General features: G+C 44.6%; 1 protein-coding gene and 1 long non-coding RNA gene across 3 annotated transcripts in view; one reads left to right on the plus strand and one right to left on the minus strand.

Moving 5' to 3' along the window:
* Positions 1–5: 5 nt before the first annotated feature.
* Positions 6–27,565, plus strand: LOC118352954 (uncharacterized). Its single transcript, XR_004810963.2, has 2 exons — positions 6–325; positions 26,535–27,565. It is a non-coding gene; the product is annotated as an uncharacterized LOC118352954 (long non-coding RNA).
* Positions 4,024–27,637, minus strand: part of TGM5 (transglutaminase 5) — a 31,325-nt gene continuing 7,711 nt past the window's right edge. The window contains exons 4-13 of one of the 2 annotated variants that reach the window (XM_035709133.2): positions 25,238–25,356; positions 22,167–22,295; positions 21,413–21,590; positions 12,050–12,188; positions 11,288–11,391; positions 10,941–11,180; positions 6,891–7,244; positions 6,276–6,436; positions 4,736–4,869; positions 4,024–4,542 (exon numbers count right to left, since the gene is read on the minus strand). In XM_035709133.2, the coding sequence (XP_035565026.1) occupies positions 4,389–4,542; positions 4,736–4,869; positions 6,276–6,436; positions 6,891–7,244; positions 10,941–11,180; positions 11,288–11,391; positions 12,050–12,188; positions 21,413–21,590; positions 22,167–22,295; positions 25,238–25,356 (1,712 nt within the window). In that variant the 3' untranslated portion in view covers positions 4,024–4,388. Of the gene's footprint in view, positions 4,543–4,735; positions 5,802–6,275; positions 6,437–6,890; positions 7,245–10,940; positions 11,181–11,287; positions 11,392–12,049; positions 12,189–21,412; positions 21,591–22,166; positions 22,296–25,237; positions 25,357–27,637 lie in introns of those variants that run through there. The other variant, XM_049104326.1, reaches the window with a different exon arrangement.

Genomic DNA, 27,637 nt, shown 5'->3' on the forward strand with positions numbered 1-27,637 from the left:
TGTTTATCATAACCAGAAAAGCTGAATAAAATATTTCAAATCTCTGCCTGAAGGCACCAAAGCAGGAAGGATTTGAAGGATTGAGATCTCAGGGAGAAGAGAAGCACAGAGAAGTGATCCTGACAGCATGCCACTTTTCCCTTTAGGACACTTGCTGATTCACAATACGTAGCTGACAGCCTGAGAATCTGAGCAGATCTTCGGACAATCTCACAGACTGGAGGCTAAAAATTTGAGTTTCACGGTCACCAGGAATGAAGGTTCCCAAGAAACACCCCGGGATTTTCAGTTGGGACCCCTGAAGGACTGTTCCCCAGGAGTAAAGGTAATAGGAAATAGACCAACACTTACAAAGACTGAAATCCGGTTTTGCTTGTTTATTTTTAGGCAATCAATGGATATTTTTATTCCTGCTGACATTGTTATGGACGCTATTGTTATCATTACTTTGTATCTAACAAAGTTGTAAATGTTAGAACAGCATAGAAAAACATTTTTGTAGTCGAAAACACATACCATAAAACTTATCATCTTAAATTTTTTTTTTTTTTTTTGAGAGAGAGCAGACACATGGGCACGTGTAGGGATGAAGGGGATGAGCAGAGGGAAAGAGAGAATCTTAAACAGGCTTCATGCTCAGTGCGGAGCCCAAAGCAGGACTAAGTCACATGACCATGAAATCATGACCTGAGCTGAAATCAAGAGTTGGACACTTAACCGACCAAGCCACCGAGGCGCCTGAATCATTTTAACCATTTTTTTTTAAATTTATGATAGTCAGAGAGAGAGAGAGAGAGAGAGAGAGGCAGAGACACAGGCAGAGGGAGAAGCAGGCTCCATGCACCGGGAGCCCGACGTGGGATTCGATCCCGGGTCTCCAGGATCAGGCCCTGGGCCAAAGGCAGGCGCTAAACCGCTGCGCCACCCAGGGATCCCTTAACCATTTTTAAGTATACGGGTTAGTAGTGTTCAGTATGTTTACATTGTTGTGAAAGAGATCTCAAGACTCTGACTCTTTCCCTCTTGCAGAACTGAAACTCTGTACCAATTAAACTACAACTCTTCCTTGCCCCTTCATCTCAGGCTCAGGACCACCCCCTGAGCCAAAGGCAGACACTCAACTGCTGAGCCACCCAGGCGACCCCCCACTTTCCATTCTTTTGGATAATATACCCAGAAGTGGGATTGCTGAATCATATGGTTGTACTATCCTAAACTTTTTGAGGAACTGCCATACTGTTTTCCACACTGGTTGCACCATTTTACCATCCTACCAACAATACACAAGAATTCTAATTTCTCCACATTCCCCCCAGTATTTGTTATTTTCTGTTTTTGTTTTAATAGCCATCCTAATAGGTATAAGGCAATATCTCGGTGTAGGGCTTTTTTTGAAGTATTGTCGACATACAATGTTGCATTAGTTTCAGGAGTACAGTATAGAGATTGGACAGGTCTTTATATTATGCTATGCTCACCACAAGTGTAGCTACCATCTGTCACCACATGATGCTATTACAATACTGTTGGCTATATTCCCTATGGTGTACCTTTTATTCCTGTGACTTATTCATTCCATAACCAGAAACCTGTATCTCCCACTCCCTTTCACCCATTTTTCTCATTTCTCCACTCTCCTCCCCTCTGGCAACCATCAGGTTGTTCTCTCTATTTATGGTTCTGTTTGCTTTGTCTGTTTGTTCTTTGATTCCATATGGTATTTGTCTTTCTCTCTGACTTACTTCATTTGGCATAATCCTCTCTAGGTCCATCCATGTTGTCACAAGGAGTTAAGATATCATTCTTTTTTGTGGCTAAATAATATTCCTCTCTGCGTGTGTGTGTGTGTATGTGTGTGTGTGTGTGTGATATATATCTTTTTATACATTCGTGTGTGGATGGACACTTACATTGCTTCCATATCTTGGCTATTGACTCTAATGCTACAATAAACATAGCAGTGGATATATCATTTTGAACTAACATTTTAGTTTAGTTTAATTCCAGGAGTGGAATCACTGGATTGTGTGGCATTTACTTTTAATATCTCAATGTAATTTTGATTTGCATTTTTCTCATGATTAATGATATTAAGCATCTTTTTGTATGCTTTTTGGCCATTTGTATATCATCTTTGGAGAAATGTCTATTCAAATCCTTTGCCTTGTTATCTTTGTTTATTGCTCTGTAACTTGGGCCTAGAAAATTCAGTACATAGGTACTCAGTAAATGTTAAATAAATAGTTGAAAGACAACCTTGACATTCAGGGAAGGCTTTAGCTCAGAGGAATGACTCCAATGGGAATTGCAAGCTCCTATGACAGACAAGGGTGGAGAACTATTTGTCCTTTAAGTGAATCTCCAATCACATGAAGTTTGCTCAGCTCTGCAAAATAGAAACTACTTTAAACACTTACATTGCAGGCGATGACTATGATCCAAGACTTAGAGGAAACAGATGCCTACTGGTGATCACTGTCCAAACTCTTTATAGACTCCCTGACTGAAGCTCTTCATCCCTTGGCTCTAGCCTTACTTTTTCCTGCTACTTAGCTCTTCCAGCTCTGATCTCTAGCTATCTGACTGACTTGCAGTTCCTGACTGCTTTGCTCGACCCCAACCCCTTGGACCCTGAGTCTCTTCGGCTAGCTCCCGGTCTTTCAGGTTTTAGCTTAAATGCCACTCCCTCCAGGAAGCTTTCCTTGACTCACAATCCCAAGATTAGACAAGCTGCCCCTCTTCGTGCTCTCATAACACCCTACACTCACTCCAACAGTAGTTCTCACCACTCTGTTATAACCTCCTGTTCATTTTTCATTCTCCACATGCTTAGACTTGAGGTCGTTGAGGACAGGCACTGGTCCTTTTTGTGTCCTCAGTGCCTAGCTCAGGCCTAGCCCCTAGTAGAAACTCTGTGAATATTTGCCAAGTGAAAGAATTAATGAATGTAGTGTTAAAGTCAAGATTCAAGAAAGCGTCTGAGGGTGTGGTAGTTGAAATGTTCTAAGTACTTTAGAGGTCACTGTCTCTGCAAGATGTTCTCATCCACAACGTTTTCCTGAAAACATGTTTCATGATTGTTAGGCAACAGTTACAGAATGAAATAATTATATGCTACTTCCTGACCCCTGCTGTCAGGGTTCTCCTAGTTCTCAGCCTATTCCTTAATAGGACCTCAACCTGCTATGTAATTCTCACCATACCCTTTTCTTTCCCTCTGATCAATTACACTTACCCTTTTGTTTATATATAATAGAAGTATTTATTTAATGTGTGTGCATTTAATATATGCCTAACATGGCTGTCTCAGTCATGTAGCTAGTTCCTGGAGGGCAGGTGCATCATGCCTTTCTCCATCTCGAACTTGGCACAGTGCCATGACAAATCAGGTCCCTCTGAGAGGAGACAATGATTGGAGTTGCTTTGTGTACAGAAAGAGCATGCACACAAGCTACAACCAATAGAAAGGTACTTCATTTCCTACCAAAAATCTATTTCACTGCATTATTCAACTGGCTTTATCTCTGAACCATGGTCATTCCAGGTCCATCCAGCACCACAATGCACTGGCAGACTTCAAGCCAAGAGGCTGGAACTGTTAAGAGGAACATCTTGGATATGATATGGAAAGAGATTCAAAGGAAGGCCAAGTGGGAGATCTTGTAGGTTTTTTTTCCCATGATATGAAGAGAGTGGGTAGTATGTAGAAACGTTTACAAGGGTTTTGGTTTTCCTGACCAGATCATGACTGACACATCATCTGTAAATATCTTAATAACTGTTGACGTGTCTATTATCTGTATCCTACCTCCTTACATAGAATGTAAGCTCCATGGGGGCAGAGCCTTTGCTTTGTTTACTGTTTTCTCCCCTACATTCAGAACAGTGCCTGGCACATACTAGGCACTCAGTAATTCAGCCTTGAATGGACTCAGGCATTGAAACAATAGAACACTCTTAGCATCCAGGGAATATGTGGGCATTGCTGCAGGGAAAGTGATGACTACATGAGTGTGAAGGAGGTGAGAACAAGGATTGAAGTTTATTGGGACTAGGGCACTAGCCACTGCAGTGACAAAATGACAGCGAGCTACTCAGCCAGTTTAAGGGGGGAGCAGTAAGTCATGGCCAAGCCCAACCAGAGTCCTCAGACCTCTGTGCTATCTCACACTTCTGGATTGGACACCACAGAGTTTCTGGGCTCTGATCAGAGTCGTGGGGAGCTGTGCAAATGGCCCAGGGGATTATCCATCGCTGACATCTCCTGTGCTGCTTACTTTGGAGCCCTGCAAAGCCTCTGTCATGGTGGGGAGTGTCACAGCTTACATTTGAATGTGCTCCTTCTCTTGAAGCTTAAAATCCATGCATCCAGCTCATTGTTCCAGAATTTATAACCTCAAGTCTACATAGACATTCCTGTAACCCTTGATGTCCTTAAACTTGTTGCTCCTCAGATTTGCTTGGATCTGCCTTTGGCCACTCTTGAAGGGGACAGTCTCCAGAGTGATGCTGGCCCTGTGTTGAGGTTTGAGGATTCCAATGCTGTAGCAGAGAAGAGAGAATTTTAGAAGACCATGGGTATTATGAGAACCCCAAAGCTCTTTTCCACTCAGCAACCAGGGCTTTCCTTCCCTGGTGTTCTCAGAGATTGGCCTGGGTGCCCATCACCAGAAAGAAGGCTAGTGAAAACCCCAGGATAAGATGGGAGCGAAGGCTGAGTACTACCAGCACTCACAGGACTCTCTGCTGTTTCTTGAAGAGCCCACTTCCTTCCACAGTTAGTACACAGTCTTCAACGTACTCTGAGAGGGGGTTTGAAAATAGCACCTGGATGGAGAGTGGCTGGTTCACAATGGCAGCTCCTAAAACCTAAACAGAGCGATCCAGAGGAGAAGAAGGAAGCAGAAGATTAATCTCATTCTCCAATTCATCAAACATTTACAGACAGCATTTCTCTTCAGATCTATTTCCTGAAGAGCTGGATTTCTATGGCACATGTTTTTCTAGGTATGGGTTAAGACCAACTTGATACGTTGTCATTAATGTTTTTTAAAAACAAAACAGATGAAAATATCAGCGTACATCATGAAAGATATTGTTATGTAAAACTTTGATTCATTGCTACATTCATAGGTGTTTGTATAAAATATTTTATATCCCTCAACCCAGAATATGGAAAAATCTGATAAATTGGATACTCTAGTAATGTTATCTCTGCTCCAAGGCTTTCATCTGAATGTAAAATAATCCCAAAGGATTCTCATGCATAATTTGAGTGGATAGAATCTTCTTTGGCACTTTCTTATTGCAAGTCTACTACATTCCTTTTCTCCCTCTTAACATAATGGGCTCACTTCTTTTCACACCAGTAGGTGAGTGTAGAGCAATGGAATATTCAAGGCCATAGAGAGATGGAAGTAGCTTCAGGAAACCTGGAGGTACTTTTGGATACCCTCCCTAAAAGAAGACTCCAGTGGCTGGGCTTGCTGGATGCACCCCACCAGGGGTCCCACAGGCTCATTTGACAGGGTCCAGGAGGCTGCTTGGCCTTGGGGAAACAATACTGAAGAGACCCATGAAGTCTTCCCACTCAGAGGACCACAGAATGTCACAGCAGATGGTGTCCTCAGAGGCCAGCTAGTCTAATCCTCTCATTTGACAGTTCCCGAAGCAGAGGCCCAGGGACTTGTCCAGGAATGCATGGCTAAGAGGTGGCAAATCAAATCTGAGCTGATCTCAGGCAGTGCTCTTCTCCCCATAGAGGTTCCTTCCACTGGAGCTCATAGTTCCTCATGTTGACCCTGGGGAAGACCAACAGTGGGAGGTGGCACAAGAAAGAGATCTCTTCCTGTCCTCTCCATAGCACCTGCTCAAGGTCTACCCATAAGGTCTTTATTTTTTTATTCATGAGAGAGAGGGAGAGAGAGAGAGAGACAGAGACAGAGACAGAGACATAGGCAGAGAGAGAAGCAGACTCCCTGCTGGGAGCGTGATGCAGGACTCAATCTCAGGAACCCGGGATCACAACCTGAGCTGAAGGCAGATGCTCAACCACTGAGCCACCCAGGTGCCCCTACCCATAAGACTTTAGTGGTGCAAGAGTATGGACATCTTGTCCAGTGTTTTCAGATGAACCTTACGTTCCCAATAGGAAGGTACTTGGGAACACTAGAAGAGGCAGTGGAAAAGGGAGACTGCTTTTCTGAACAGAGTCTTGGAGGGCTGCACTCCCCCCAACCCCAGCCAGATCCCTAGGAGCCCCCCAGACAACTTACATTAATTATGATGCCTGGATAGGCTAAGGTGATGATCTTGTCCACCAGGATCTTTTCTGGACTGCTCTTCTCTTCGCCCAGGGCACTGATGCGAATCAGCTTGTCTGTTGACAGGTACTGGCTATACTGGGAATAGGGAATTCTACAGGAATGGGTCTTTGCTAGGGAGAAAACAAAAAGATGAGGTGAAAGTAGCTGGGAAAATCAGCTAGGCCTGGGTTAGATCTGGAGGGATCCTTCTTTGGAGAAGGAACTAACATGTACTGAGCCCCAGTGAAGCAGATATTAGGTTTTCAGGTAGAGAGGCAAAATGGTTTCCGCAAGGTCATTCTCCTGGTAAATGGATGGATCGAGGTTCTAACCAAGTTCTGGATGCCTCCAAAGATCAGGCTTTCCCTACTAAATCAGGCTCCCTTCCTTGGAGTAGTAAAGGGAATGGAGGAGGAAGAAGAGAAAGGAGGGAAGAAGGAATCTGTGCCAAAGGGGACATTTAGGAAGACTGGTATCACAGGGACCTGTCCCCAGAACATTTTTATCTGGGTTGTTCCTACTGGCATTTCCATAACCCACTCTGTGTACACAGGCTGTCCTCATGCCTATACCCAGAGCGCATACCTTCTTCAGGAGAGAGTGTGATGAAGGCTGTGTCCTGCCAGAAAGCGAGTAGCGGGCTACCATCATGCAGCAGGGACTGGGCACTCAGGTTCACTTTGAGGTCCTTGAACTGGAATGACATGTTAAGGGCCAGCAGGACAAAGCTTATGTCCTGGCCCATGTGGGGTGGGGCAAGCAGCTGGAATTTCAAGGAGACCTGGACAACATCACTGGGCTGAAGGGAAGGCATATGTAGCCTCCGAAGGCTGTCCTCGCTCAGTGGCATGGATGTGGATGCATGATGGGGGTCTTCAGACCTTCCAGCCCTCAGCTTCTGAAGAGCCTTCAGGAACACCTGCCTCTCCTGGGGGGAACCTGGAAGGGCAGTGATAGCACCAGGTGTAGGCCAGGCTGACCCTGGGAGGTAAGCCTTGGCTGAACACTGCAGGACTGTTAAAACCCCCATTTCTAATAACAGACACTCCCTACTCTTCATCAGGTACTTTCTTTTCTTTTTTCTCTCTCTCTTCCGTTCTTTCTTTTTTAAGGATTTTATTTATTTATTTGAGAAAGAGAGAGGGTAAGCACAAATGTGGGTATGTGTGGGCGTGCATGAGGGCAGGGAGGGCCAGGGGGAGCAGCAAGCTCCCCCCTCAACAGGGAGATCATTCAATGGATGCAGTATGATGGGATGCAGGGCTCTATCCCAATACCCTGCGATCACGGACCTGAGCTTGAGCAGAACGCAGATGCTTAACCGACTGAGCCAGCAGGCCCCTCATCAGGTGCTTTTTAAGTGTCAGCTTTGCAAAGTATTTCATACCTTTCATCCTCACATCAACCATGAGAGGGATGTATTGTTACTATTTATTGAGTATGAATATTTTTTAGCAGTGCCCATGTGACAATGGTATCCCCAGTAGAGACAGGGAGGACCCTCTGGACCTTCTCTTTGGTACCATGAAAGTCCTAGAACTATTTTTATTAAATCACTAGCACTATTTTATTCATTTATTTGTTTTCTTACCTTTTGACTCTCTTTACCCATTTCTCCCATCCCACCCCCCTGCCTCTTGTAACCAGCAATCTATATTCTGTATCTATGAACTTGTTTTCTTTTCTTTTTTTAGATTCCACATATAAAAGAGGAAATCGTACAGTATTTGTCATAGTCTAACTTATTTCACTTAGCATAATGCCCTCAAGTTCCTTCCATATTGTTGCAAATGGCAAGATTCCATTGTCTTCTGTGATTGAATAATATTCAATTATATACCACATTTTGTTTATCCATTTATCCATCAGTTGACACTTGGGTTGTTTCCATAGCTTGGCTATTATAAAAAATGCTGCAACAAACATAGGGGCGCATGTATCTTTTTAAGTTAGTGTTTTAGTTTTCTTCAAATACTCAAGTGTGCAATTGTTGGGTTATATGGTAGTTCTATTTTTAATTTTTTGAGAAACCACCATACTGTTTTCCACAGAAGCTGTACCAGCTAGCATTCCCATCAACAGTGCACAAGGGTTCCTTATTCACCATGTCCTCACCAACAAAATTGAATTCATCCAGATGAGTAAAATGGGGCTCAGAGAGGCCCTGTCATTTGTCCAAGTCCCACAACTTGCAAGGGGCAGAATCCAGGTGGAAATGAAATGTGCCCAACACAAAAATCCACGCTTCCAACCCTTAGACTCTATCCTGCCTCCCCCAGGGGAAAGACAAAGGCCCACAAATGGAGAAGAGTAAGCCTCTTAAAGACAGCAGCACAGTGTAATTTCCTGTTCTAGAACCAAACAATTGGCCAGGTGTAGACAAATTCCTGGGCATGAAGGTGAGAGAAGCCATAGGAAGAAAAGAAAGAAAGAGAGAGAGAAAAGAAAGACAAAGAAAAAAAGAGGAAGGAAGGAAAGAAGGAAAGGAAAAGAAAGGAGAGAAAATAAAATTGAATTAAAGTAAATTAAAGTAAAGTAAAATTCAGGCAATCGGAGTTTCCAGAGAGGCTTGGCTTCAGTCCTGGAATGATACTGTGGCCAGGATACGCAGGACTACTCACCCACGCTTCCCTAATAATCCTAGCAGCTGTGTTCACTTGGCACTCACTGCCCTCAGAGTCTGTCCCACCCCTTCAGAGCATCCCCACATCTTCCCCAGACAGACGCCACTTTTTATCTCCTTGCTCTGGGGGTCATTCTAAGCCTGGTTCCAGGCAGAAGAGGATCCACACACGTGCTTCAGCAAGAGTTGGCCCAGGGAGATGTGGATCAGATTTAGCTCACATGTGGTCTGTTCTATCCTCAGATCCTGTCAGGCTGAGTAGGAAAAGATCAGATACTGCCCGACTGAATACCACTCTCAAGCCCACAGGCATATAACTCCAAACCCCCAAGATTACAGTGGAATCCCATGGATCTCTAGCAAATGCTGCAATGCCTACTCACATCCCCTTGGCACTCACCAGTTCAGTGCCCACATGCCCTACATTCAAATTCTAGCACCTTCTACTCTTTGTCTAGGGCTTTCTTTGTTACCAGAGCTGCCATAGACTATGCATGGAACAGGCCTGAAGTACTAGGGACTTGACACCCCAAGGAGTCAGGGCCTCAGTCCCTGCTTGACAGGAGTTGGGGGATAAATAGCCTAGCCCCCTTGCCTCTTGGGTGGGATAGATCTGTGGTGGTGTTCTACACTTGACACTGAATCCCTGATAGGGTTGCCATATTTAGCAAATAAAAGTGTTTTCCCTGGCAACATTCATAAAGCTCCCCTGCAGGAGCTGAGCTCCAGCTGCCTGTGCTCCTAACTGGCTGGACAAGGCACCCTGCATTGGCTTTCTTCCCTCCCCTGTCTCACTTGCTCACTCTCCTTCCAGTAGTTCCTGGATGGCCTCACAGATAAACCACCCATCCTGATATCCTTGCCTCAGGATCTGTCCTGGGCACCCCAACCAAGGTAACCCCAGAGTGGATGGAGATGAAGGGGATGACTAACAGCAGGCTGGGCTGTGTTCAGTGCTTGCCTCTCACTGTGTAAAAACCCTTCCTTTTTTTTTTATTTTTTAAAAGATTTTATTTATTTATTTGGCAGAGAGAGAGAGAGCGAGTACAAGTAGGGGGAGTGGCAGGCAGAGGAAGAGGGAGAAGCAGACTCCCTGCTGAGCAAGGAGCTTGATGCAGGGCCTGTTCCCAAGTCCTGGGGTTCATGACCCAAGCCCAAGGCAGGTGCTTAACCAACTGAGCCACTCAGGTGCACTGGTAAACCCCTTCATAGGCTTATATTCTGGAGCTTCTCTGTGGGTCCCCAAGGCCCATACAGACACACCACAGATGCTACTCTTCAGCACTCCCAGTAACTGCTCAGCCTCCTGCCACTCCCCTCCTTTTCTGATTCACTCCTGCTCAGCTCCTACTCCTTGCCCAGCTTCTGGTCCTCATAGACTGTATATTTTTCACTTGGCTCCATGGTGATTGAATCCAGTGGTTGACCTTCCTCAAATTCTGGGAATGTGTTCACGCCTGACTACTGTAGTTGCCTATTTGCCCCTGCTAACTTGAGTAAGGGGACTCTTCCAGGTCGCCCACCTCTCAGCAGGGGCAGGTGTCGGACTAAACATTCGGCCTTATATTGGCCTGAGTACTGGTTGGTGGTCTGTATTGTCCTCCAAAAACTCAATAAAACAAAGTTAATTAGAAAATATGTTAAATGAAATTCATTAAATTAATAGAATAGGGTTTACTAAATCCCCTCCCATCTTGAGAAGGAGGCTAACTTTTCAGGAAGGCAGCAGTGAAGGATTCATATGGTAGGATGCCCGTCAGTGGCCTTATGGTCATTGGGAACATCTTCTGAAGGATGCTCACTGGCCTGTGGGATGTGGGGTGGCGGTGGGCACAAGGAAGTGAGGCAATGAGAGCATCTCAACTGGGACCTTAAAAATGAGGAGGCATAAGACCTGGGATCTGTCCCTCAGATTCCTTCTAGTTCCCCAGAGGGCTGTCCCAGCTGGCGGGAGGTTCCCTGGGGAAGGTGTTCATAGACTTGGACTCTGGCAGGGGCTGGCTCAGTCATACCTTCTATGTATTTGTAGTTCTCCGTGATGTCATCTCGCTCATTGCTTTGAATGCTCTTGGTGCTGATAAAATTGCCAACAGTATTCGTTTCCCGGTGAATTTTCTGCTCCTTCCCTCCATAGACAAGCCAGGACATGCAGTCTGCATTCACCATGGAAAAGGCAAAGGCTGTGTCATAGTTCAGATCCACCTCTCCTTCTTTGATGGCTCTGACAGAGGCAGGGCCACAGCAGTAGAGGCCTGAGAACAGAAGAGTTACAATGGGCCAGGCTGTTGCTGCAGGGTCAGGCAGGGGCAAGGGCAGTTTCTGTGGGAATGGGTTCCACCTTTTTTCTGGATAGCCTCACCATTGCTTGTCTCCTGAGGTGTGGCATCCAGCACCTGCCAGCCTCCATATCCAGGAGGGAGGTCCTTTCGAGCCATCCAGCACTCATTCCACACGTGAAAATTCCTAAAGGAGAAGCCAGAGGAATCAGGGTCAAATGATGCTAAGGGAGAGTCTGTAGTGTTTGTGTTCTTTCCAGAGCAAGGCAGGGGACGGTGGGCAAATAGAAAGACAGATTTAGTGTACCCTGGGCCTTCAAACCTCTATGGGTAAGGGGGTGGCAGCTCTTCCTCCTGTGAGGCCCAACTTGCTCAGAAAAGAACTTTTTTCTGTGAATACAGAGTGAAGGCTTCCCTAAAGTTAAAGTTAAAAGTTAAAAGTTAAAACTTCCCTGAAGTTAAAAATCTCTCACTCTCTCTCCCCAAAAGGTCCTCTGGCCCTTTCTTGTGTGTGCTGCTGCTGACAGAGGCACTCGTGGTGTGTCTGGAGGTGAGGCTTCAGGCTTTCCTGCGGTCAGAGCTAAAGGCTGATATTAAATGAAGAAGATGACAAATGAATGACGCAAATAGAAACTGCACCCAGAGTAGAAAGCTCTTGTGATATGAGGATTCTAAACTCAGAATAGGTTTTGTGTTCCACTGTGTCTCAGCCTTCGAGTTGGGGACACAGAGCCCTGGGACTGGTGTAAGTGAGGGGGGTGTGAGAGGGCAGAAGGCTTGTGGGCCTGCCCCACTCTCTGCTGGAGGGGTTTGCCTTGGAAAGAGATGGAAAGATGGTCTCTCACCAGACAGTGTCCTTCTTCTTATTCTCCAAGATCCTGCCTGTGCTGTCATAATACTCATCTATGATCAGGTTTCCGTCTGTGTCGTGGCCAGAGTCAAAATTGGTGATCACACGGGTGGGGATCCCCAGGCACCTCATCACTGCAGAAAGAGCAAATAAATCTCCTGTGGGCTGTGGATTTAAGAATGCTATGGATTCCCTGGGTGCAAGAAACCATTCATTTGGTACTTGCGGGACCAGTCAGGAGCTGTCTGGGGCAATGGGTTGATGATATTGCCAACCTCTCTCCCTGCCTTTCTGAGTTCCTCTCTGGGGCTCATGGGAGAGACTCTGTGCAAAGGTTAGGCTTCTGGTTGGTCAGATAAGCAATGCCAGGGCCAAAAAAGTTGTGAGTTTCCCTGCCTGCAAGCGGAATGGGACAGGCACACCTCTTTTGGCAAGACTCAGTAGCCTCACTTGGTCTCACTTGTCCCCTGGCCACGAATCTCCATCTTCAAGCGAAATAGCTAGAATTTTGGCTCAAACCATCAGATACTTAGACAAAGAGGTCTGTGGCTTGGATTCCCCCCTTTTCATAGGTAGATTGTCTTGGAAGCTTATCAAGGAAAGCATCACAAAGGAAGGCAGAAAAGAAAGGAAACTGTAGCAAAAGCTTAGAAAAGTAAGATTTTGTACTTGACAGAGAAATTCTAGAAAGAAAGTACAATACTGTTTTTATTCCTGAGAAGGCATCTCTTCTCTTTGCCAGCCAACTTCTTTGCTTTGTCCCCTGCCATATTTTCCCCATTCTGTACTCTTTAAGTACAGCAATATACCCCAGCCCATCCTTCCACCAATGCTCTGGAGACTCTCTCCCCTCAAATCCAGCATTGATTGGCAGGCCACCCCACTCAATAATAACAATATAATAATAATAATAATAATAATAATAATAATAATACCTGCCAGGCATGCTGCTAAGTTGGCCTCAGGACAACTCTACACAGAAGCTGCTATTATTATCCTCATTTTAAAGATTAAGAATCAGAGGCTAAGAAAAGTTGGCAATTTTGGCCAAAGTTGCACAGCTAGGAAGTTGCAGACCTATCACTCAAATACTGATTTCACTGCTAAGCTTGTACTCAAATCTGAGCCCACTTCCCAATATTATGCATACGGTTCAGTGCTCTAGTATTTTCACCTTATTAAACATATCAAGTATTTTCCTATGTGATCAAATATTGGCACCGAGCCTCTCCAGGTCAGGGTGGGGACACATCTCTGGATATAACTCAGAACAGAAAGGAGAGAAGCCCAAAGGGAAACCTGAAGTTCTCCTGGAGTGGCAGGTCTGTGCAGGCCAAGGAATGAGGTCAGGGAGTGAGCAGAGCTGACAGGTGAATTGTAGGTGGAGGTAACACAGGACAGCCTCAGAGGAGAGGGTGAAGGTTGGAAAAACTGCCACTAAAGGAACATGAGATAGGAGTAAGGAAAGAGCATTCAGGTGGCTCGGGAGCATTGTATTGAACACATTTATGCTAAGATTACAGTCAGGAGGGTGGGTAACATTATGGTAATAAGAGAAGGTGCCAAGGAGTGGTGGGTAGGGGGAGGAGGAAGCAAACATCCGTTCTTCACCCTGACTCGTGAATTCTGAACAGCCACTTGAAGGTGGTGTCAGCTCCTGCTCAACAAGGCTGGTTGGACCTTTCCCACCTGAACACAGGCCATTATGCTCACAGTACTCTGGAGTTCTCTATTAGACATAGCACATGTTTGTGAGATTTGTTTACGAGCCTGCTCTCTTGAGGGCAGTGATTGTGTGATATTCATCTTTATCATTATACAGCCATTAACAACAGAGAGCCAGACTTATTTTGCAGAAATTTGGTGCATCGTTGCTGGAGGGGTGAATGAATGTCTCATGAATCTTTTGTCCATTTTGGTGATTTCTGACTTGACATACAGCGCTACCATAATGCCTGTGTGCTATGCTTTGGGTATCAAGTTTGACTGTCCATAGAGTGTAAACTTTGAGTGGTAATGGATTTGCACTGATCTGTTCTCACTCAGTCCTCATCGTGGCTTGTGAGAGGCCTGGGATGGGGGACAATAGCCTGTCCCAGTGAAGCCACGGTGGGACTAGAATGGTTGCTTACATGGGGAATGAGGCTTCGGCTTTAGCTTCCACATCTTACTAGGGTGAGGGGTGGCTAACAGTGCTCAGATCTGCATGAAGTTGTATGCATACATTTTTCCTGTGGTCTTGCTCCTTCTCCTGCTCACACTGTCCTCCCACAAAGAGCTCATCTTGTTTTATGGACTCATCTCTCACTTGTGTGCCCACAACTCCTGAATTTGAATCTTGAGCCTGCATGGAAACCTTCTTGCTTCCAAACACATCCCCGTCAAGCTTATCTTCCTTGCCAGCCAACATCATCATCATCATAGTAGTGCTGGGCACAGTGCCAAGCACTGCATAGGCATTATCTCATTTAATCATCTCCACAACCCTGTGGTTATCCCCACATTAAAGAGGAGTAAGAGAAGTAACCCGAAGCTTAGAAAGATTGAGGTCACAAGGCAGAAAGAAGAAGCCAAGGCAGGACTTAAGCCCACATTTTTCTGATTAAAGCATCGCCATGCTTCTAGTGACAAGCTGTACCACTGCAACTTCACTAGGCATCCTGGAGACACCTCATTCTCAATGTACCTTTCTTGGTGAAGTTTTTACTGACTACTTCATGCCACATTAGCCTCCCTTATCATGCTCTCACTTAATCTTGGTCACCTGTGCTACATATTTCATCACTGGATGGAGCTCTCTGTGATATCCTTTATTTGTCTTATCTTGTCAGCCAGATTAAAAATCCCCCTAGAGTAGGACCCATAGAGGACACTTTTCTTGCATTGCTTTGTTTCCAGCACAGTTCTGGGCGCAGAGTAGATGTTCATTAAATTTATGTTGACATGAGTTGTCTTTAACCTGTGGATAAGGTTTCTGCAGACTCTCAGTCCTAATGACTCACAGTTTGACATGAGACTCAAGTGACTCTTACACTGATAATTTTGTAGGAGCTGAGTCCCTCATAAGAGGGAGGTGTGTGTGTGTTTGTGTGTGTGCACACACATGCACTCATACTCCCACAGTGATGCTTAGAAAAAGGTGGAGAAGATATCAGAATCGGGAAAGGGCTGCAGAGTTCCCAAGGTATATCACACCACATCACACTGCCTGCGTGAATTATTACATTTCCTTATGCAGCCATTCAGCACTCATTCAGTGATATGTGTCAAACCTCTGTGATTAACCAGGCCATTGTTAGATGCATATGTTAGATTCATACACAAAAATGAAAGACATTCCTGTCATCAAGGAGTGCAGCTTCATTTTCAACTGGTGATGGACATTATCCTGATAGTGTATTAAAACATGGAGTCTGTTTCAGGACTGGCTATGAAGTCTTCTCACCAGCTCTTTTCCCTCCTCCCCATGTGGAAGTGTGGCTCCCATTATAAAAGAGAAATTGGTGGAAAGTTAGAGTTCAATTTGTTAAAATATGTTTGGTCAGCTTTGCTGTCACATTTCCATGGTTTATACTTAAGAACACATCAAAGCTTCAGCTAATAAAGTTGAAGTGATGCATTTAAAAGTGATAATATTTAGCATCTTTTAATTTCTCCCTGGACCCATTAAGCTTCCAAATGGTAAAAGTATCTTCTCCTCCCAAGCCTTTAATTGTTCCTTAAACCAAGATAGTTATATTGTCTTGATTTTTCAGATCTACCTTTACACGGTCATATTAGAACTGTTCTTGATTGTCTGCAATGACAGTGCATCCTAAAACTGCTCCAAAAATAATGTCTTCTACAGAAGCGCCTGGGTGGGTCAGTCAGGTAAGGTCTGACTCTTGATTTGAGTGTAGGTCATGATCTCAGAGTTGTGAGATTGAGCCTCATGTTGGGCTCCACACCCAGTGTGGATTCTCTTTCTTTCTCCCTGTGTCCCTCTTCCTGCTCACGTTCCCTCTCTAAAAACAAAAAAATAAATAATATTTAAAATATAATGTTTACTTAAAAAATTACCAGGCATGTAAAGAAGCAGAAAAATATAACTCATGACCAGGAAAAATGTCAATCAATAGAACTAGATCTAGAAATGTCAGAGATGATAGAATTAGCTGACAAAGACCTTAAAACAGCTGTTTTAAATATTATAAAAATGCTCTATAGGAAGTAAAGGAAAACATGAAGATAAGAAGAGAAATGGAAGATAGAAGACCCAATGGAACTTTTAATGATGAAAAATACATAAAACAAAAAACCTACTGGATGAAATATTGCACTATAAAAAATACTTTTTCTTTTGTAAGAGTACTTTCGGAGACACTGTTACATATTAATTTTGATTTACATCAAAATGTTTCCCTGTCATGAGGGGAGGAGACTAGGAATGGGTTATAAGAAAGGAAAAACCAGTTAATTAATAAATTAATTTTTTAAAGAGGGGCCTAAAGGAGACCTGTTATGAGAAGTATTATGAAATGAAGAATATTATTAATTTAACCCTAAACATTCCATGGAACAAAGGAAGGAAATTATATTTTAAAAAAGTGATAGAGATGATGGGGAACTGAGTTTTAGGGGATGAGTAGAAACACTTCATAAGCAAGACCCAGCAAGACCTCTGGAGTCCAGCAGTTTGAGATTAAAACAGTATCAGACTAAATATAATAGCTAACAATTATGTTAAACTATGTGCCAGGCATTTTTCTTTTTTTTTTTTTTTTTTTTTTTTTTTTTTTTTTTTTTAAATTTTTATTTATTTATGATAGTCACAGAGAGAGAGAGAGAGAGAGAGAGAGGCAGAGGGAGAAGCAGGCTCCATGCACCGGGAGCCCGACGTGGGACTCGATCCCGGGTCTCCAGGATCGCGCCCTGGGCCAAAGGCAGGCGCCAAACCGCTGCGCCACCCAGGGATCCCAGCCAGGCATTTTTCTAGGTGCCAGCCATATATTAACCAACAGCCTGGTAAGGGAACATTCCACACAATCTGAGATGTTTCATAAATCAATGGGGAATAATAGTAGATTTGTGTTTGAGCTAAAGGTTGAGGCAAAATAATACACCAGGACCTTGGCTGAGGTTCCTTCTTTGAGAGCTAAGGGGTCAATAAAAACAATGGGAACAAGAGTTGTATTTGAAAGGAAGATAATGAGGTACTTTATAGAAGCCACTATACAACTAAGGGAGAAGAAATCTTAGATGACATCTAGCTTAGATGTGTTCAAAAAAGTTTTAAGCGGAGGATCCTACATGCAAGACAAGGCATAAGTGGGGATCCAATACACGGAAGATATACACATGACATAGTTTTACGTGAAGAAAGGACGGCCCAGCCCTAACCAACACAGCCTCCTCATTTCCTACCACCTTTCTCACCATGGCTCCTGGGCCCAGGTGTCTACAGAGGAGGGGATCATGCCCCATAGACCTGCTCACAGTCAACATTCATGTCTTCCAAGTCATTGCTACCCCTTTCCCCACCCCATGCAGCTGTGGTTAGGAACAGACCAGGCACCTTCCCAGGATGCCTGGCTCCTAACTCTGGGAAACGAACTAGGGGTGGTGGAAGGGGAAGTGGGCAGGGGGTGGGGGTGACTGAGTGACGGGCACTGAGGTGGGCACTTGACAGGATGAGCACTGGGTGTTATTCTATATGTTGGCAAATTGAACACCAATAAAAAATAAATTTACGAAGATAAAAAATAAAAAATAATAAAAGTGAAAACAAAACCAAAAAAACAAAAGCAAAACCCCAACTTTATTGAGATATAATTCACATACCATAAAATTCACCCTTGTAAAGTGTACAATTCAAGAGTTCTGGTCCAAGATGGTGACAGAGGAAGACCTTGAACTCACCTCCTCCACAGACATGCCAAATCTGTAACTATTTATAGAGCAATTCCTCTTGAAGAAGAACTGAGGGCTGACTGACCAGCTTCTGCACAAGAAAGCTAGAGACCACATAAAGAGTGGTAAGAGAGAGGGAGACATGGTGACTAAGGGAACTCCCACCCCAACTCCGTGAACTGCAGTGGGGAGGGAATAGTACTGAGGGACTGGGAGATTAGTCTGCCCTTGGATACAGAAAAAAAAGCTGCAGTTTAAAAGGGCAAGGAGAGTGTAAAAGAACCAGCCTCAGAACCCTAACAAATGGTGGCGGTGGCGGGAAAGGGGTGTATCTGTTGGAACTCTCTCCAGGTTCCCTGTCACAGGGAGTGGATGGCTAGAACAGGAAAAACCTGATGACTAAGAGCTGTGGGTGGCCAACCCTGAGTACAGAAAAGGTAGGCTAGAGATTTGTCTGAAATTCCTAAAATAACAGCCAACTAAATGAATGTCAAAGAAAAAGCCCGTTCAAAAATTATAAGTGCATTTTTGATGCATGCAAATTTTCCTTCTAGTGATTTTTTTACTAGGAAATTGAAGTTAATATGTTGACATTTATTTTTTAATTTTTAAAAAGTTTTAAAAAGATTTTATTTATTTTTAAAGATCATATTTATTTATTCATGAGAGACAGAGAGAGGCAGAGACATAGGCAGAGGGAGAAGCAGGGAGCCTGTGGGGAATTTGATGTAGAACTTGATCCCAGGACCCCTGGATCACAACCTGAACCAAAGGCAGATGCTCAACCACTGAACCACCCAGGTGCCCCAATATGTTGACATTCAAATAGGCAGTTCTGAACAGAGGCAGTGCTGCATAGGGGAGAATGCATTTCTGAGTCAGACAAGAGTCACTTAGTCACTTCAAGCCTCAGTTTCCTCATCTGTAAAATGATGGTAATGATATCTAATTTGCATCCACTGTAGCTGGGCACTATTTATTGTTAGTACTCTCCATATATGAATTCTTTCAATCCTTCCAATAAACCTATGAAGTAGGTACTATTACTTTCCCCATGATAAATCTGGGGCACAAGTTAAGTGACTTGCCCAAAGCCACTCAGCTAATTGATGGTAGTGCTGATATTTGAATCCAAGCAGTCTACTTCCAGAGTTCACACGCCTCATCATTATTCCAGGTTGCCAAAATTTTAGCGCAATGCCTGGCACAAAAGAAGTCCTCAGTAAATGTCAGCTATTGTGAATGTGAAATAATAATACTACTAATAAATATGCTTTGGCAGCTATATTGGGCTAAGAAATTTGATAAATCCTTAACTTTTAGTGGAGGATAGAGGCTGGGTCTTACCTATCTTTGTATCCAAGAGTACTTAAAGCACAGTGCCTAGCATAGAATATGGACTCACTAAGTGTAACTGGGTGAATAAATAGGTTTTTCAAACAGACACATTTATTAATATACACCATGTTGGCCCTTTTGGGAAAGACTGCTACTGCCTGAGCAGCAGTTGGATCAAGCCACATTTGACCCACTTTGCCCAACCCTTTGCATCCCAGGTCACTAAAGTGCCATGATTCTCATAAACATTTTAATTGGTCTGCTCTTGTTGCATAATATCCATTCACTGGCTCCACCCCTCTCATCCCCCAGTTCCAGACAACCACACCAAAGCCCTGGTCCTCTCCCTCTCCTGCCCATTTGTCTCTAGGTTTTTCCATGTAGAAGAACCCTCTCCATCATGCACAGGACTGATCCTTTCTCGGTCTGCCAGTCCTGTGCCTGCTCCCTGGATGACTCAGACGGCCCAGTTTACCCATATCTCTGTGGCTCTAAGTATCAAAGCTGTTCAATTCCTGATTTCTTGCTTCTGGGCAATCAAAGCCTCCAGCTTTGATGAGGCTCTGCAGCTGCAGTGGAGGAAGAGTTCAGGACTTCTTCCTCATCAACCCATGTGAAGTCATCCTCTGTGGGTGTTGACAGGAACATCCTGTACCCTTGGCCAGAGGCCTGGCACTCGCTGCTCAGCAGCTGGGTTGTCTTTAGGCTTCCTCCAAGAGCCCAGAGGTGGGCTTAACATATATATATGCACACAGACTGCACTAGATTTTGTCATACAGGGAATTTTTTTCTTTCTTTCTTTTAAGGTATTTATTTACTTATTTACTTATTAAAGAGACTGAGAACACAGTGGGGAGGGGCAGAGGAAGAGAGAATCTTAAGCATACTCCCCTTGGAGCATAGAGCCTGACGCAGCGGAGCTCTATTTCATGACGCTGAGATCATGACCTGAGCCGAAACCAAGAATCAGACTGTGCCACTCAGGCACCCCTGTCCTATAGGGAATTCCTACATGAAAGGTCTGAGCTCACAATAAACACTAAATTGTGAGCAGAGCTGGCCTCCCTGGGTTGGAGTAGAGAGTCCTATGAGCAAGAGCTGTTATTTGGTCTCTTTCCCTGACTAACAAGAATAAGAATTTCCTGACTATGACCCAAGTCAGGTATACAGATACAGATGCCTAGAGGCTGAGAGCAGGCCTAGGCATGGGGGGCAGGGTGAGGGTCAGGACCAGTAACAAGCTGGACCCTGGGTGAAGCAAAGGGCCTCCTCTTGCTATCCCTAATGTGTAACTCATTTCCAGGTGTCATTTGCCTCAAGATTCACTGCCCCCTCTTTCTTCTGCTTGCTCCTCCTGCCACCTGCAAATCAACTTTCATCTACTTTCTTTCTCCCATACGTATTTTTTACTTACTTTATTTTTATAAATTTTTAAAGGTTTATTTATTTATTTGAGAGAGAGAGAATCTCAAGCAGGCTTCCTGCTGAGTGTGGAGCCCATCTCTCAGGACTCAATCTCATGATCCTGAGATCATGACCTGAGCTGAATTCAAGAGTCAGAGGCTTGATCAACTAAGCCACCCAGGTGCTGCCCCCCATACATATTTTTTAGCTTTTCTTCTACTCATGTAGCATCTATTCCCTATCTGAAAAGCTGACCTCCTGTTTTCCTTCATCCCCTACCTCCCTGGCCTGAGTCAGGCCTCTAAGCCTGCTGAACATTTTACCTCAACCATCATCTTGCTCTGGCCCCATGGCCCATACTACCACTCGGATGCACACTTTCCTTCCATGTCAAGACCACTCTCTTAGCTTAGAGCACTAATCCGTTTGTAAGTTTTCTAATTATTTGGCCTTTCATCTTATTCCTGTCTTGGACCAGTTAATTTCTAACCAGCCTCTTAGGTTGTCCAAAATCAAAGGAAGAGAAGAGCAAGGAAGTGTGCAATTTCTACCTCAGGACCATTCTCTAAAATAAGCCCAGATACATGAATGCTGGAAGTCAGTGATGAGACAGTTTTACAGAAGGGGCTTCCTTTGAAATGCTCCCTGGGATGAGAATGGTTCAGAGTACTAAGACATGAGCCAGTACACTTTTGGTTCTCTGCATGGGACCGTTTCCGCTTCCTACCTGTGCACATGATGGCAGCAAAGACCCAGCACTGCCCGTAGCGCACTGGTTGGCAGCCTGTGGCATGCCATTGTTTCAGGATGGCCACGCTGCCGGTCCATTCTGCAGGGTTGATACCATCTAAGTAATTCTCACTCCAGTTTCCATTGAGCACCCCATTGTCATCATTGCTGTTGATCTGAAGAGAAACCATGTATAGACACATTAGAAGCATCCTTTTCCTCAGCAAGATGTGATGTGTGGGCTGCCTTGCAAGATCATTGGGCCTGAGACACAGTGGACTCTTTGATCTCATTTTATGTGGGGATTTCCAGACCTTGCTAGGGAAGGGGTGAGGATGGGAAGCTGACCCTTCTGACTTGTCTCCACTGTTTGTTTATTATTCTATTTCTACCCACCCCTTGCAAAGCTAGAGCTTGCTCTGAGAGCTCTTAACAATACTTCAGAGCAAAGGAAATTTAGAAAAAACAAGACCATTTCCCAAACCAGAGCTACACGTGGCCTTCCCTAAAACAGGCGATTTGAAATTAATCAAGGTGATGGCCCATACCCAGCTAATTCAGAGCTCAGCGGAGAAAACCTGTTGCCCAGATTTTTTTTTTTCAGTCTCAGCCAAGTTAGCTTTACCAGAGGGCCTCTGTTCTTGACTCTTCATCCCCCATTGCAGGGAACAACTGTGAGTGAGTATCCCCCACACACAGCTTCCTCCCTCCTTGGACATACCCTGGGTGGGCAGAGCCAGAGCCAACCTCACCATGGCACACACCACTCTGCTGATGTAGACAGGGCTTCCCCGCAGGGCACAGTCTGTGGCTGGGTCAGTCTGGAAGTTCAGGCTCTTGTCTAGCAGCTCCAGGCAGATGTCTATGATATTCTCTTCAAACTACAAGGGGAGATGCAGAGCGGCAAGGCACCCATGATGGGCACATGTAGATAGGGAAAGAAATTCATGACCCACCCCACCCAGCTCTCCAATGGGGTTTGTTTGTGGAGTGCAAACCCATTTGGAAGGTAACTGTGCCCAGTAGCTCAGACATGAACTACCTCCTGAGCAGGTATAAGGTCTGAGAGCTCTGGGGTCACAACTCTCCTGGTTTGTCCTATAGATCAAATCCCTGGAGTTTTTCTCCAGTGAGTCTGACTGGTTAAACTGTCTCTTTCTCCCTCTTCTTCTCTCAATCTCCACACTCTGGAGCCCAGGGGATGTTCTTACTAAAACCATGTTGCCTCATCTTCCACCTCCACCTGCTGACCCAGCTCATCATTGGCAGCTACTGCTCAGTTGCTGGTGCCAACTTGCCATTGGCATCTGTGACTCAGTTGGGCTCTGGAATGACTAATAGCATGTGAGGTATGGAAACTTCCCACCCAAGGCAGGCCGACTTGTCCTTTGGGCTTGGCATGGATGCCATTTTATCTGAGGCTTTCCCTAAATCAAGCCTGGTTTAGCTTCAGTTATGATGGAGCCACATTCTGTCTTCCCTGCCTGAGCATATGCGCTCTCTCCAACTGTTCTTGCAACTCTATGCTCCAGACCTGGGACAGTGCCCAGCACATAGTAGGGATTCCATGCATTCAACTCCATGGTTGAATGGGAGTAAATGAATGCTTTTGTTCCCATGTAATATTCCCACAGGACAACAATAGGATTAGAAGGCTTCTATGGGGCAGCCCGGGTGGCTCAGTGGTTTAGCGCCGCCTTCAGCCCAGGGTGTGATCCTGGAGACCCCGGATTGAGTCCCGTGTCAGGCTCCCTGCATGGAGCCTGCTTCTCCCTCTGCCTGTGTCTCTGCCTCTCTCTCTCTCTCTCTCTCTCTCTCTCTCTCTCTCTGTGTGTGTGTGTGTGTGTGTGTGTGTGTGATGAATAAATAAATAAATAAAATCTTAAAAAAAAAAGAAGAAGAAGAAGGCTTCTATGACCCATCTTCCCCACGGGACAGTTTCATCAGTTCACTTTTCTGCTTTGAAATATTCAAAGGCCCCTGGGCCTTCAGAGTCAAAGTTCTAACCTCCTCTATAAGTCACATAAGACCTTCTCTGATCTGGCCCCCTTCTTCCTCTCCAGCTTCATGTGTCAATACTTCCTCCTTCATAATTTTGCTCCAGCAACACCAGATTCCTTGTAACCCTTGCAGCAGATCAAACTGTTTCTCACCTTTGTGTTTTGGCTCATACTTCCTCTGCCTTGCCTTGGATATTTTCCCCACTTTTCTTCACTTGGCTAACTCAGTTCGAGCATCTCCCTTCCTAGGAAGTTTCCCTGACAGCTCCATACCCAACCCTGTGCTCCTCCCCTGGGCTCCCAGAGCATTCTGTGCCTATCTTAGTCTTTGCAATTCTCATTGCATAGTAAGTGACCTGCTTATGTGACTGTTTCTCCACTCACTGTGAGCTCAAGGACAGTATTTAATTCATTTTCATATTCCCTAGCACCTAGCACCCTGCCTGGCACTCAGCAGGTATTCAATGTAAGTCCACTGAACAAGAGGAAGAGAGAAAGGGAGGGACCCAGGGCTCAGAAAGTAGCAGCTGCTCACTTCTGTTCCTCACAGATGATGGTAAGCTCCTGTCTCAAGGGGATCTCCAGATCCTCATTTGTGCATGCCAAATGAGGAGCTGGGGAGGTCAGTTGGGGCCAGGTGAAGTTGCCAGGTCTCATTTTGCCTATGGCTACCTGGGGAGCCTAGGTTATGGCTGAGGCCACATGTGTTAGAGTTTTATTTGGACACGTCCAGGAGAGGAACCTGTGTCCATAAAATGGACACAAGGCTCCACAAGGGGCCCCAGGATTTCCCAGCCAATAGCTATCTGGCAGCCAGTGCTGATCTTCTCCCAGCAGCAGTGTTGTGGTGCTAGGACTCAACCTTGAGAACCCTCTTCCCTGGCCTGGTGCTGGAATTCCTGGGGCACCTGCTGTATGCTGAGCTTTATGTGGGAGGCAAGCTTTCATGAAGGCAAGAGTTGCAAAGCATCATGTTTAACATGATGCTATTATTACAATAAAATCATGTTTTAGAATATGTACAGAAAACAAAATGTACAGGGACATACACTATGCTGATGACAGCGCTTAGCATGGCCTTCATGTTCTAAGTACACATTTTTGCAACATTTCCTTGTAAAGTTTTAAAAACAGCCATATGTTACTTTATAATGAAAAAGATATTCTAATTGGGATGCCTGGGTAGCTCAGTGGTTGAGGATCTGCCTTCGGCTCAGGACGTGATCCCGGAGTCCCGGGATTGAGTCCCACATCAGGCTCCCTGCATGGAGCCTGCTTCTCCCTCTGCCTGTGTCTCTGCTTCTCTCTCTCTGTCTCTCATGAATAAATAAATAAAATCCTTTTTTAAAAAAGAAAAAGATATCTAATAAAAACAAAGAGGCAATAGGTCCTGAGAGGGAAATGCATCACTGCTTAGCAACCTGGCTTCTGGCTGAGATGTTCCAGGACAAGCTTCCTCAATGTGACAGAACTGGTCCTAGGGTCTGTGGCCTGGGTGATGAAGATAAAGTGAGAGAGGCAAATGGGGTCCTACCGGAAATAGTTCAACAAACAAAAACCAGACACCATCATGGCCAGCATCACTATTGTCCCTTCATCCTCATCATCACACTCATGAAATTTCAGGGTGAATGCCTTTAGCTGCCCTTCACCCTTAGATCCTGATGTCCAAATCAGACATGATCAGCAAAGAACTGCTCATCTAGCTCCCTGGAGTGTCATCTCACACTTTACTGTTCCCATCTGTCAGTTCTGGGTGAATTCTGCATGAGGAGAACCCTGCTCCCCTCTTCCCACGAACCATGAGTAGGACGGAGACTTACTTGTCCGTAGTTCCAAGGGCATGGGCGGATCCAGTTCTTGTTCCCTTGGTAAATGAAGCCGTAATCATTCACTACATATTCCTGCCTCTGGGGTTCACTGTCCAAGTAGACAGAATCCTCTAGGAATTAGAGTAGGAGAATACAAAGTACAGAAGTTATTTTGCCCTTCCTGCCCCATTCCCATTCCTAGAAGGCAAAGTCCCATGACAACTGAGGTCTGGGGGCACCTGAATGGCTCGGCTCAGTCCATTAAACATCTGCCTTCTACTCAGGTCATGATCCTAGAACCACTCTGGGCTCAGGGCTCTGGCCTCAGTGGGAAATCTGCTTATCCCTCTCCCTCCATCTCTCCCCAACTCATGCTCTGTCTGTCTCTCAAATAAATAAAATCTTAAAAAAAAAAAAAGAGCTCTGGGGAGAGCACTGGATAACACCAAGATGGGCAGAAGGGGGCTGGTTCTTGGAGAGACCACCTTCTATAATCCCTCAACATTAACAACACACATTTGATACAAATATGAGGTTGAATAGTAAAAATTTACCTTTGGTGGAATTCCTTGGTTCACAAAGCACATTTACATCCTGACCCCATTTAAGATTGAGGGAACAGGCTCAAAGTGATAATATGTCCAAATCACATGTAAGTACAGTGAAATTTGAACAGAGTCCATATGATACCATATTCCATAATCTTTCTGCTTCACTCAACTAATCCTGATTGGAAAAGAGCAAACCAGAATGTAGGGGTTCGCATTAACCTCCTCATTCCTTTTGTAGGAATTTAACCTAAAGACAGTATTTAAGAAGTACACAAAGATTTGGATTCTAAGCTGTTTAGCTCATGCTGTTTATAACACTGAAAAGCTGGAAACAACCTAAATGCCTGGTTCTTGGGAGCTAGTTAAATAGCCAGAATTCTGCACACCATTAATATAAGATTACAAAATTGTATGTATAGGCATTGAAATCCACATGTGATATATTAAGTTTAAATGGGCTATGTAATAATATTATAGCATGAATTGATGTTTGTTAAAAGCATATTTATGCAGACGATTTTGAAGGCTATCCTGAAAGATGTTAATAGTAATTGGGTTTTTTTCTTTTTTGCCTGTTGGTATTCTCCAGATTTTCTGGAATGAACATATATTACTTTCATGATATAAAAAATTATCTTTTTAAAGTTGAGAATGAGCAAAGAGAGGCCATGGGGGCAGGTGTCCTCTCTGCCGTGTCTTGGAACTGTTTGGAGGCCCCACCAAACCCTTAGGTAAAAGTACTCTCCTTGCTTCCTCAGCCTCATGGACTGTATGGACGCCAATAGAAGAGGACCCCTGGGGGAGATGCATTTTACTGAGATCTTGCACCAGTGTGGTGAGACCTGCGAGTTCATGATTGAAAACACACACATCCCTCCTCATAGCAGAGGCTAGCAGTGACCTGAGCTGCAGGGTGGGCCTCCCCAGCCAATATGGTGGACATGGCAGTAGGGTAGCCACAGATTCTGACTTCAGCCTCTACTGATCTCTAGCCCCATACTGAGTCTCCCTGGCACTTGAATGGAGCACAGGTTCAAAAACAAAGGCCCTGCAGATATCACTTTTCATCCTCACAGCTCAGGGGAGACCTCAATACAAGTCTGAAGCCCATTGTCTTGGAGGCCAGCAGGGGTGTGTGTAGGAGAGGGAGAAATAGAAAAAGAGAGGGACAGACAACTGTCTTCCCTGACCCAGTGACAGGGCCTTTTCATATGGCTGATGGGTAAGAGTTCTAGGTCACTCAGTGATACTTTGCTGTAGGTGGTGGAAGCTGGTTAGAGATGCTAGATCCCAGCCAATTTCTGGTATGACTCACCTGGCCTCTTTGGGATAAGGTTAGGGGAGCAGGGAGATGAGAGGGAGGAAAAGGTGGGGACATCCTCTAACTACAAGTAAGACTGTTGAATCTGGCCTCTGCCCAAAAGCCCACCAGGCCCGTTCTCTACTCTCAACTCTTCCTGCCTTTCTTCCCATTCTTTCCTCTTGGCATGTCTTTCATTCTGCCCACATTGTGTCTGTATGTCTGTATAACTACTCTGCCTCCAGGTAGATTTAGATGACAGGGATTGTGGGACAGGTAATGCTGGGATACTCCCTGTACTTTTGTTCGTCTAAGACAAAAACTGGAAACAGCCAAAACACTCATAATAGGAGACTAATTTAAAACATTTGATGTATCCAAACAGTGGAGTAATTGTAGCCATTAAAAAGAACATACTGATAGGAAAATGCATTCAAAATTGAATTGTTGAATGAAAAAAGCAAGTAAAGCATACTATGTACTATATAATCCTATTTGTGGTATGATTATATAATCACACACGTATGCATCTATGTATAAATACATATTTAATTAAGCGTA

Source organism: Canis lupus, chromosome 30 (assembly GCF_003254725.2).
Source record: "Canis lupus dingo isolate Sandy chromosome 30, ASM325472v2, whole genome shotgun sequence".
Lineage (NCBI taxonomy): Eukaryota > Metazoa > Chordata > Mammalia > Carnivora > Canidae > Canis > Canis lupus.